We start from the raw sequence: 13,248 nt of genomic DNA on the forward strand, positions 1-13,248 counted from the left end.
ATATATATATATATACAAGAATTGCTCGTTTAAAGGTATAAGATTTAAATCTAGAATAGTTATTTCTAGAATCTAGAATTTTAAGGAAACCCTTATCCTACTAATATATACATTTATAAAGCATTTCAATGCTTTAAGACAAAAAATAAATAAATCTATTCTCTTATAATTACCCGATACCTTACAGTATATTACAGAACAGTACAGAACAGTTTCTTGCTTGCTCTTCTCTGTAGAAACTGCTTTCTGAACCGGTAGTAAATGTTAAAACTACATATGTTATAACAGTTCAAAAGTGCTTGTATAAAAAGTCTAATTGAATGAATAAATGTTTGAGTTCTTCGAGTAGCTATGTCATTTTAAATTAAAAAGTACTCTGCGAGAGATAAATATTTATTCAAAATACATCTACAGAATCTAAATTATTCGTGCGATTCCTGAACCGCCACAAGTTAAATTACTCTATATATGTAGTTTTTATTAAAGAACTTTATCGTTACTAACAATAAAGCGAGGTCTACGCCTGAAATGCCAGACGCATAACATACGAGTTGACTCTTACGGTCTGGCGTGTCGGAAGCACCTGCAACCCGTTATGAGTCCGCCTGAAGTGCAGGTGTAGCAAAAAGTTTTTACTTCATCGTCTCGTAGTCGTCATTTGCCTTGTTTCGGATGCAAATAATAAACATGCGCGGATAAAATAAAAACTCGCACACTCGTCCGGACTCGAAGCCTTGACATTTCGCTTAAGTCTAAAGTCATAACCACTGACCCATCGCTGCTCAATCATGCGCATTTTCTAGCTGTCAAATAGACGCAAAGGGATTAGATGATAATCAATGTTTTTTAAGAAAAGCTGAGCCCCGCGGTTTCACACGCGTAAGTCCGTAACCCGTAGGAATATCGGAATAAAAACATTGCCTATATGTTATTCCAGTTGTCCATCTATCTTCGTACCAAGTTTCATTGCAATCGGTTCTGTAATTTTTTCGTGAAAGAGCAACAAACACACACAGAACCTTACAAACTTTCGCATTTATAATATTAGTAGGATAGGATAGGATGTCAAATACTGACACAATTGTTGTCTGAAAACTTTGAAATACCCGCACAAACGCAATGCGACAATCTAGAAAATAAAATAGCTAGCAGAACATTTAAAATTATAAGACGCAGACGTCTCCCCAGCGGTGAGTAACGCCGGGCTGCGTGACGGCTCGCATTATTATCGTCGCCCCCTTGCCTGTGACTCATTTGCTTGGGGGATCTGAAATTCTAGTGGAATAGAAATAATACTAGGCGCTCGCTCCGCTCCGATATCAAGATTCCTGTTTTATCCCAAGGGAGCAAGCATTCTATCGGGATAAAAAATATCTTATCACTTAAGTTAGCTCATACCCTGTCTGGTATACCAAATTTGATGAAAATCCGTTCACTTGTTTCAGAGTGATTGACGGACAAACATCCAAACAAACAAACTTTCACATTTATAATATTAAGGTAATAATTTCGCTAGGTACTTATCAAATTGATTCAAATTGATGCGTATATTATACGTTATACTAGCTGCGCCCCGCAGCTTCACCCGCGTAAGTGCGTGTCCCGTAGGAATATCAGAATGAAAAGTTGCCTATATGTTATTCCAGTTATCCAGCTGTCTACGTACCAAATTTCATTGCAATCGGTTCAGTAGTTTTTGCGTGAAAGAGCAACAAACACACACACATCCTTACATACTTTCGCATTTATAATATTAAGTAGGATTGATATATGTTAATAATAAATACTAGCTGAGCCGACTTTCCTCCTATCATTTTTCGCAAACTGTACTAATATTATAAAACTGAAGAGTTTGTTTGGTTGAACTTACTAATCTCAGGAACTTCTCGTCCGTTTTGAAAAATTCTTTCGGTGTTAGATAGCCCATTCATTGGCTATATATGTACCACGGGCGAAGCCGGGGCGGAACGATAGAATATATACATATAAAGTGCCTTTGTATTTTAATCTTAAAGACCTCTGGCGCTTGTAGACTCTGAAGTTAAACCATTCGTGTTTAATAATTGCACTGGCAGTAAACTTAAAGTCTCACAAATTGACTGTTATCCAGGAAACTTTCTTAATAAGCTTTCAGATTTCAGTGCAGTTTCTTATTCGTTTACCTTATTTACTTGGATGAACTGTCTGTTATGTTAGAATGATACAATGTTGTAAAAATAAATAAGAAAAAATAATGAAAATCTGTTCCTATTTGGTTTTTATTTTAGTTTAATATAAATATAATTCCCGACTGCTGTAGAAGGAGGTTGTGTTGTCAAATTTTCTTCTGTTTACTAAATTTAAAAAAAAAATCAATTTATTATCAGTCGTGTACTAATATCTATGGTCATTTATGTTATCATATTAAAATCGAGAAGAATCGGGGGGTCTTCAAGGGTAGAGTGAACAGGTGCCTTCTGGAGAAGCACGCTCCATCGCCGACTGGATCTACGCTTACCAGCAGGCGAGAAAGTGGTCATCCGCAAGCACAAAGCAAGAAAAGCTAAAAACGTTTTACCTGGGTCACTTGCGTGCAGTCGTTCCCAGTATCAGTACAATGTAGCAATGTTTGCGCTCATGCATGGAAAAAACGTTCGCAAATGACGTCCCACACTTGCGGGTTTGCGTTAGAATCATCATTATAGTAGGAACATTATATCACAGAAATTATACTTTAAAATTAGCATGTAATACGACGATATATCTCAGCCTACATGAAAATACCATAAAATTTAATAGAACCCCTCAAATTATACTAATTCAAATAATTGAATTTAAAATTGCGTCGTGGGCTACGGTTTTCGTATATTGAGAACAGCGAGGCGTTTCCAACCAGAGGAATTTAGACGTTATTGCATCGCAAAAGGGGATGAAATTGCACGTAGCTCGAAATTTTGCTTATGCAGCCTTCCGCCCTGATAATAATTCACCTCTTTGTGTTATAAATCGCCTGTCAAACGCATTTTGTTCGACTATTGTATTTAATTTTTTTTTTTATATTACATTATCGGAGTCTTCAGATATTTATGAAGATTTTCAAGTATCTGAATCATTTATTTAGTCAATGAGATTTGTCCTTGAAGCACTTTTGAAGCGTGGTAACGTAGTTTTACCATTTAACAACGGTTCGGACAAGCAAGCAGTTTCTACACAGAAGAGCCGGCAAAAGCTCTATAATTCTATTTACCTAAAATGTATAATCGTAATAATGACCTTAAAGAACTGTGCTGGATTGGATTCCATGGATTTTCATGTTTCATATATTCCTTAATACTATAGTAGGCTCTCTGAAATTATTCATTATTAATATATATTTTAAATTAACACGTCAAAGCTCTTTAGGAGTACACGGAATTATATCGTTAAAACGTATACCTTAAATGAATGTTATATATAAGAATTTATTAAATTCATTTAAGGAAATATGTTATGAAGAAAATTCACTAAGCCGTTCCTAGTAAGGCGGGTCGGCCAGTAACTCTAATAAGTAAAACCGTGTCTCTCGCTAAGAGAAACCTACCTATAGTTGAACCATTTTTTGGTAGGGAGGAGGGAGGGGAATACTGATTGTATTATTGAAAAATTCCTAACATTAACATGTATAATTTCTAATATGAACTATTAACATTAATAATCAGACTATCACACTTCACACTAATATTATAAATGTGAAAGCTTGTTTGTTTGGATGTTAGTCCGTCAATCACGCTGAAACTACTTAACGGATTTTGATGAAATTTGGTATACGGACAGGGTATGAGCTGACTTGGGTGATAGGATACTTTTTATTCCGATAAAACAGTAATAGGCAGACACCAATCACTAACAAATAGAAAAAATACAAACTATGAACCTCCTTTTTTCAAGTTGTCTCAAAATAGGTTACAAACATGCTCCAGCACCCAGCCGTCCCCTGTCCCAAGTCACACCGAATGCACTCTGATGAAGTATAAATGAATACTCATACAGTTTTCGACTTTGCACAAAGGAGACGGGCATATTGATCGGTGTTCAAGGCAGCCATACCGCAAGGCCAGGTCACCTATCCACTTAAACCTAGATCGAAACACGATATGTGCATATTTTGACTAGGCTGTGGGTATTTGACTCGTGGAAAAAGTGTGATTTGGTATTTGGATAAAATATGACTTATATAAGCCAGGTTATCAATTGAAAAATACTATTTTTTACGATTTTTTTCATTAACACGCTTAAATATTAGCTGTACCTGTATGTTTGTATGTAACGGAATCCCTTAGACTCGTTTTTGACTCACTTTTAACGGACAGAATTAATTCAAACTTTATACATTTATCAAGGATCGGTGACAATGCAATGATTTCATGAGTATATCTTATTATTCTAATCGCCAGGATAAAATTACTATCCTTACGTATACTCTGTATACGAGTGCAGACAGTTTAGATTTTGGTTGTGCGTGTTTATTTATTAAGACATTTTTAAAGAATAGAAGAACGGGGCGAGGCGGGATTCGAACCCGCGTCTTCGCAAAGCCGTAGCAACACCTATCCTCTCGGCCACCCGGGATCCCACCTCAGCAATCGAACTTCTATGCTTTCTGTTTAATGTCTGAGGGACACCTCACCCCAACACGTGCTTTTTTTAAATGTATTTATCAATACAATTCTAAACGCAGAACACGCAAAGAAGTATGCGGGTGACATAATATGTTATTACGTAATTTGACATTGTGGTCTAAATACAAAACTTTTTAATGGATTTATAAGTCGATATGTGTATGGTATAACCAGAAATGTGAACACCCTAAAATTGCTTTACTATTAATTACTTTACTTCACTACTAATAAATTAAAAAGAAAATGACAATTTCTTTTAAAAAAAACGGCACGGCCATACCATCCTTTTCTCCATATTATTACATGGATCTCACAACTTTTTACGGTAGAGAGACTGCGAGACTTGGGTTTTTTTACAGAATGATTTTGATGGCATTTTTATATATAAGTAGCGATTCGCCCCGGCTTCACCCGTGGTACATTTTTCTCTCCATTAGAACCTCCCTTGTGCGCAAAAAAAATATTAAAAAAATTGATTTTGATGTGTCTTTTTTTATTTGAATGCCTTGTAACCGTTCCATTTAAATTTGGTCTAGTTCTGAAAATTAAGAAACGGTTAAGTAAGAAACTAAAAAAAAAATGAAAAAATTTGATCACGAAGCGGGACTCGACGTCGCATCTTTTTGCCAAACTATAGCAAGCTTTTTATATTCTTAAAAAAAAATCTTATTTATAAAAATAAGATTTATTTATAAAAGCCTAAAAAATAAATTTAACGCTTAAATTAAAATCTTCACTGTTCCATTCCTTATCCGTGGAATATGTTTACGAAATATTGTAAACATGGTCTAGCATCAAGACGAATCAATATAGAGAGTATCGAGCGTAGAAAATAAGGATTTAAAGGCTCATATTGGGAATCTCGAAAATTGGAAGCGAAGGCAGTCATGCTCGTTCACAAAAACATACCCTACTAGCTGTTCACGCCGGCGTGCTCGGGGTTCATATATAGCCTATATCACTATGTGAACTTGCAGCTTTCGAATGGGGAAAGAATTTTTAAAATCGGTCCAGTAGTTTACGAGTTTATCCATTACAAACAAACAAACAAAAATACAAATACTTCCTCTTTATAATATTAGGGTAGATTTATTATAATATATAATTATATATATTTGAAAACCAAGTGGTCCCAAGTTTAGCAATTATTTATAAAAGCAATTTTATTTTGCTTTATAAACTATTCTATAACTTGGACAGGTTGTTTTAGAACGTTATAATTACAAACGACTACTTAAAAATTCGGTTAAAAGCGCAAAAAACACCCAAAAACCGACCACTATGCATAGGTACACTTTAACAGTATTTACGTTCGTGAAAAGCTGTTTTCCGTCATAATTGTAGGCATTTAGTCAAGTGCAGCCTAAAAAGAGTAAAACAAAATTATAATAGCCCAACCCTAAATTAGCTGTAGCCGGTACCAAACCCTAAAACCTCGTCGAGTAGGCAATAATATTCTACTTTCCTGCTATATTATATTAAATACTATAATTAAAATTATAAACCGGTCAGTTTATCAATAGATATATCTTACATCTTACTATTCAGGCGAAAACGACGGATGAAGTTTGAATGAAACCGGTACATCATAGACTATTATGGACTATCACACATGCTGCTTTTATATTATTTAATACAAGCTGCGCCCCACGGTTTCACCCGCGTAAGTCCGTACCCCGTAGGAATATCGAGATAAAAGTTGCCTATATTTTATTACAGTTGTCCAGCTATCTACGTACCAAATTTCATTACAATCGGTTCAGTTGTTTTTGCGTGAAAGAGCAACAAATACACACACATCCTTACAAACTTTCGCATTTTTTTTCAAACGTTTAAATGCAGTCGCAACTAAATTTTTTAATACAATCCCGAATTTTATTATAAAAGTAACGTAATTTAAATTAAAAAAACAAATATGTTTTTCTTTAAAATACGAGAATAGTCGAAATAACGAGGTCATAATATTATCTCTAATAAGATTTAGCCCTCCTACGTATCCTTAAACAGCTGTAAAATTAATTCAGATTGTTCATTCCATTTTCTGATATCTTCCTACGTTTGAAACGCCTACATTCTAAAAGGAAAACACAAGAATTTAAAATGATTTATACGAACACTAAATTATTCTAAATTGAACATTTTTATTGCTTTAATTTTTTTTAAATTTTAACATGACATTAAAAAAAACCTATAAGAGCATATCTATCTAATACATGGTCACCTATAAGAGCATATCTATCTTATACATGGTCACACACAATCACCATATAAATAATAATTGACAGAACAGTCACAAATACAAACTAAATTGATAACCTTTTTGACGTCAGTCAAACGAACACAAAAGAAATCTTCCTTCTTCAAACTTCATATTCCGAAACCGGCGTGATTCACGTTTAATTTATATAAATGAAACTGAAATGGGGTTGGATATTACAGCCTATTAATCATATAGACCGACGGTCATTCGGGTGCCATAAAAGTGTATTTCTTCAGGGTAGAAAGGGAACAGAGGAAACGGGAAATGCAATTCTATCACAGCGGACGAGATATCATTTTACCGTGTCACAATTGTTCTGAATGAATACGTAATACCTCTACGGTGACTGTAGTTTAGTACGCCGCTAAATTGTAGGTGAATTTGATTTAGGTTAATCTATTTGCAGGAAAAAATATGGACGACTTTATATCTCTGCTTATTGTTATAAATAGATTATGTTTAATATGGTTTTATTTATTGACTATCGACATGATATAGTATTGTGAAAGCTATTGTGTTTCGTTCGGTGTGTTGGGGAGCCGGGAGCAAACAGTGCTTGAATACGGAAATTAGTAAGGATTGGTTCAGGATTCTGCTCTCTTCGAGAGTAAGGCACTAAACGGGCGTGAAAATTAAATTGAATTATAGTGTAAATGCACATTATTACAACTCGCAACAGTAGACGAAGTCGGTGGAAGGGAACCAAGTCCTCAAGATTTCGTTCACCACATGTCCAAGGATCCTCGGACTAGCTTTAGCCTAACACTATATTTGTTCCCAATGCAGGGACACACATTTTCTTTACTTTTAATAGTTCATTGTACAAAAAAGAAACAAACTAAATTTTATACGAACTAATTTAACACTAATAAATTTTGTACCAAAGACTTCTTGCTACACGATCTCTGCCAGGCAACTGGGTAGACCCATGACCACGAGCTCAGACCCATGTTAATGGTTAACAAACACATACATTATATAGGCATATGAAACAGAAGAACAAATTTGATCACGGGTGGCCGAGAGGCTAGGCGTTGCTACGGTTTGGCAAAAGACGTGGTTGCCAATCCCGCCGCGTGATCGAATTATTTCTATTCTTTAAAAATCTCTTACATCTCGAATAGGTTACAGAAATCACATATGTCTAACCAAATGAATCGTTCCATTTCCCCAGGTGGACGGCAGCTTGCTCCTGCCCCAAGTGGGCGTGGAAGACGAGGGCCTGTATGAGTGCGGTGTGGAAAACGAGACTTCCTTCGTTGATAGAGTTAACGTCACTGTCAGAAGTAAGTCCATCTGTAAGACTTCGTGTCAATGCGCATACAAGCTGCACAGCTTAACGCGCTGATCTTAGGAACTGCTGACGATTTTATAAGATACTAGCATATCGCCCGCGTAGATTTCGCTTAAATCGCGCGACATGGTTAAGAGTATTTTCTTCGCATTAAAAAGTATGTTTTGTTCTTTCCCACGTTTAGCTCCATCATCATACCAAGTTTCATCAAAATCGGTTTGACAATAACGAACTTTCATACAAACTTTCATCCCCTCTTTCAACCCTTACTACCCTTTTTTCGCGATAAAAAGTAGCCTATGTCCTTTCCCAAGTTCAGTTCTATCTTCACACCAAATTTTCTCAAAATCGGTTCAGTGGCTCAGGCGTGAAAGCGTAACAGACAGACAGACAAAGTTACTTTCGCATTTATAATATTAGTAGGGATTTTTGTGGTGGATAGCCTCTGATCAACAATGGCTAGTAGTCTATAGTATAGACTACATAATGCTTGTAGAAGTGGACGATCGAAGAAAAAGTTTGAAAATTAAGCCAGCAAAGAGGTCTGTCTACATTCGAGCGATAACAACGCGAGAGGACGATAAATTCTTATGAGTTTAACGTATTTTATATGGCTGGAAGCCAGGGCGTTACTAAAATGTCGAATATATTATATATATATAGTTCTCAAAGGTACATAAGACGTGACATATTATGAGTGGATCTCTAAAGTAATGTAGAAGTGTGGAGTGCTTCGATCTCAGTATTGAATCTGGTTTATTATTCTTAGAATTTCCTTCTATACTCAAAAACTCAAACATTTATTTATTCAATAAGACTTCTTATAGAAGCACTTTTGAATCGTCATTACATAGTTTTAACATTTACCACCGGTTCGGAAAGCAATTTGAATGTTTGAATGAAAATTCTTTATTGCGTTCAAAAACAAAAAATAAACAGGCGTACAATTATCTATATATATATATATAAAATAAATAGCAAAGGGCGGCCTTATCGCTAGGTAGCGATCTCTACCAAGCAACCCTAACAATACACGAGCAGTTTCTACAGAGAAGTGCCGGCAAGAAACTCTGTAGTTGTTAATTATTTATTCTATTTTATTCTTTGTAGTTGCTACTTTATTATATATTGTCCGAGCACCTATAACATTTAAAAGCACTTATATTATGTTAGTTGAGCCCCACGGCTTAACACACGTCGTAATAATAATCTAACAGTGGAAATATTTACCAATTCGGACCAGCAGTTTCTGATAAGCGCATTGAAACAGACAAACCAACTCTTGAACTTATTTGTCTTTTAGCTATTTTACTTTATTTTAGTACTATTAGTATATTATTAATATAAAGTAAAATCCTTTACCTTTTAAGTTTTTCGTTTACATTTGTAAATCTTAGCAATAATGCATTTTAAACAAATACATTTCAATGATAACCGCCTTTTGCACAATCAGTTAGAAAGAATACAAGCTAAAAATAGAAAAAAAAACGCCCGTCCACCACTGCAATTTTCACATGCATAGAACCCGTAACGACTGACGCGAAGGTCGGATAATGACTATCATTATCTCAGCCAGTTTGTTTAGAGCTCCGCGATGCATCCACTTCCGGCAACTGATTTGTGGGTTGTCAGATACATGGGGTCAATGTCGAATGGTTACGGTGGTACTAACGAGTGGGAATGTGAAGTGACAATATGATTTAACGGACTTGTGTTGTTGTTTTAATGTAGATTATAGAAAGTAAGTCAAATGGGGGCAAGTCAATTATTCTTACGGAGAGCATACTTCGGTACGAATCGGATCAGCTCCCATTGGGGAAGGTACCACACCCTAGAATGCTACTGTGTTACCTACGGCGAGTGGGGGAGCCGGACGCCTGTATCCGTTTTCCTTATCCTTCCCAGGTCGTTTTTAGTTCCCTCATCAATCCTTTTTCTCATCCTCGATCCGCTGGAAGCGCAGACCTTTCGATTTAAGTACGAGGTCCCACTGAGCAACCACTGCTTTTTAATCTAAATATCACATGGAAATAAATTATAGTATAAAATATACAATAAACATTTACATTGGTAACGAAACAAAGTCGTCAGAAAGATATAAATAAACAATAAATACTGTAAAACAATAGCATGTTAATGACATTGTGTTTATTCTTCAGCGATAGTATTATGTGAAATATATTATATGCATGTCCTTGTAATAAGCTATAAAATATTAACCACAATGAAATATTTATTATCGCTTGATGACCTGATGAAATGTGCTGTATACACCTCTCGATTGTTTATATATTTTTCTAGTTTTATTGATTTTCTGCTTTAGCTAAACCTATTTAATCAATGACTATAAAATTCTATGCACTAGGTATATAAGGCCGAACGCCAGTCTATTGTTTCCACCCTTAAGTAGACTACATGAGCTAAAAATCATATCCTACTAATATTATAAATGCGAAAGTTTGTAAGGATGTGTGTGTGTTTGATGCTCTTTCATGCAATAACTACTGACCCGATTGCAATGAAATTTGTTACGGAGACAGCTGGACAACTGGAATAACACATAGGCAACTTTTTATCCCAAATATACAGACAGGGATACAGACTTACGTGGGTGAAACCGCCGTGTCTTATAATGCTTAAAAAGCATATGGTCCCCGTACATTACCAAAACAAATAAAAAAAGTGTATAATATGCTTCAAGAAGTCGGTAATATCTAAATTAGATAGTGTGTTGAAAAAGTAATGCTGCTAATTTGATACGAAAGAAAAACACACCAAGATACCTGTTAAGATTTCTTTTAACGATTAAAAACCATGCTAATATACCAAACATCATTCAGATTGTTTGACAAATGTTTCTTCGAACAACATAGTTATTCGATAGTGATTAATTTTTTTATTACAATCAACAGATTTTTAGTAAATCGTATATTCTTATTTCCGAGCGATGACGCACGCATGTGTGCGTGCGGCCTCGTGTAACAACAGAGCCGTTCGAGACCGTTTATTCGTTGATTGTATATGTGTGTGCGTGTATCATTTTAACTTTTGTAGTATCCTTAGTTAAATGTCTAATACGAAAAAATACCAAAAATAACTGATTATTTAGTTACTTGATATCGTGTGAAAAATAAAAAGAAGTCGTTTTAAATTCGTTTTTATATTTTTCCTTATTTACCATTCGCAAGTAAACGGAAGAAACAAATATACACAATACATAAATATCTCTAGAGATAATACTTGACCTACATAATATTTAATAAGTTTGAATTCGTTCAGAGCAAGTCGGGTTTTAATTAAAAAGGATTTCATTTCTTAATACTAGATAAAATCTCGCTAAACTCCCGCTGCGAAACAATAAACTTCAAATATTGTTAAATATTTTATATTGAATCAAAAACCTTCCTCTATTCCGTTTCATACCATACATTTTTCAATTGTTTAATGCAGTAGATGACATATTTTGAGGCCTTATAAAAAACGATTTTGTCTCTTTGATTGTTATTGATTGCCAATTAGTACCAAATCTAAATATTATAAAGCTGAAGTGTGTTTGTTTGGTTGAACGCGCTAATCTCAGGAATTACTGGTCCGATTTTAAAAATTCTTTCAGTGTTAGATAGCCCATTAATTGAGGAAGGCTTTAGGCTATATATTATCAGGTACTACAAGGGTAAAACCGTGGGGTACTTACTAATTTGGTCGGCTACAAACCGGATAACGAAATATTTTATTTATTACTAGCTGTTCGCCCCGTCTGCACCCGTGCTACACATATAGCCTGTGTCACTCATAGTGAAGTTGCAGCATTCTAACGGTAAAAGTATTATTGGATTCGGTCCAGTGATTTTTGTGTGAAAACGTTACAAACATACAAAAATACAAAAGTTAACACATAGAATATCCTCTATGTAATATTGGATTGGATATCCCAATTTCCATACATAAGTGGAGTAGTTATGGTATACTACTAATAAATTAATAGTTTTTCTTATCGAAATATAAATCAATTTTCAACCAAAACGTAAAATCACGTTTCGGTCCACATTCGATGTTAAATAATCATCTCGTTTATCAGAACGTGTTTTATTTTTTCTTCAATATATTCGTATGTAGTTTATTTTGCATCTTGCATGAGTCTCTATTTCTTAACAAAGTATTTCTGATAAGGAATATTAGCAAATGTATATTCTTCTTATATGTAAAATTCCTGTGTCACAGTTTTAGTATCCGAACTCATTCCGAAACGGCTGGACCGATTCTTATGAAATTTTTTGTGTACGTATCGGGTAGGTCTGAGAATCGGCCAAGATCTATTTTTCATACCCCTAAATGATAAGAGTAAGGCAGAACAGCGTTTACCGGGTCAGTAAGTTGCATATGCAATGTGTGTGCGATTGACACACGATAGAAGTGAAACTTCAGTAAATCGACAATAGAATGAGATGAATATATATAAAATATAAAATAGTATGTACATTTCTGTCTCATTCTTTGCCGGCTTCATTCCACACATTTTTGTATTTGTGTCTCTTACCTGTCGTTTTTTCCGTTGCATCAGGTTTGAAATCGCAACGATTCTAAAGAAGTTTCACTTCAATAAAAATCCCAAAAAAATATAGCTGTACTAAGAACCACCTTCGTATTTGGGACGTTTTAAAAATAAAATGTCTCCATTGCTCAATACAATACAATTTATCCGTTCCAACTTGGGGAAAAAATGAAGATTTTATCTTAATAGAATACTCTCAGAATATTATAACATACGTTAAACTTTTCCGGAAACTCCTTCAATATTGTCTTTTCGTAATTAAAAAGAAGAATAAAATTTAACCTCACGTTTACATTAATTCAAACGCCTTCCCGCTTCGGTTTTTTCCATGTTATTATGCATATAAACCTTCCTGAAATACTCTATCCAATAAAAAAAAAACCCCATCAAAATCTGTTACGTAATTTTAAAGATACAGGCCCACAGACGGCAGACAGCGACTTTGTTTTTTTAGCTATGTAGTGATAACATATGTGTTTTTCTGTTAATGTGGATAAAAATGAAT

General features: G+C 34.8%; 1 protein-coding gene across 1 annotated transcript in view; it reads left to right on the top strand.

Annotated features, from left to right (window-relative positions):
* Window positions 1–13,248, top strand: part of LOC119838659 (Down syndrome cell adhesion molecule-like protein 1 homolog) — a 52,475-nt gene that overhangs the window by 21,544 nt on the left and 17,683 nt on the right. The window contains exon 3 of the mRNA XM_038364719.1: window positions 8,072–8,183. Within this exon, the coding sequence (XP_038220647.1) occupies window positions 8,072–8,183 (112 nt within the window). The remainder of the gene's footprint in view (window positions 1–8,071; window positions 8,184–13,248) is intronic.

Source organism: Zerene cesonia, unplaced genomic scaffold (genome assembly GCF_012273895.1).
Source record: "Zerene cesonia ecotype Mississippi unplaced genomic scaffold, Zerene_cesonia_1.1 Zces_u004, whole genome shotgun sequence".
Classification (NCBI taxonomy): Eukaryota; Metazoa; Arthropoda; class Insecta; order Lepidoptera; family Pieridae; genus Zerene; species Zerene cesonia.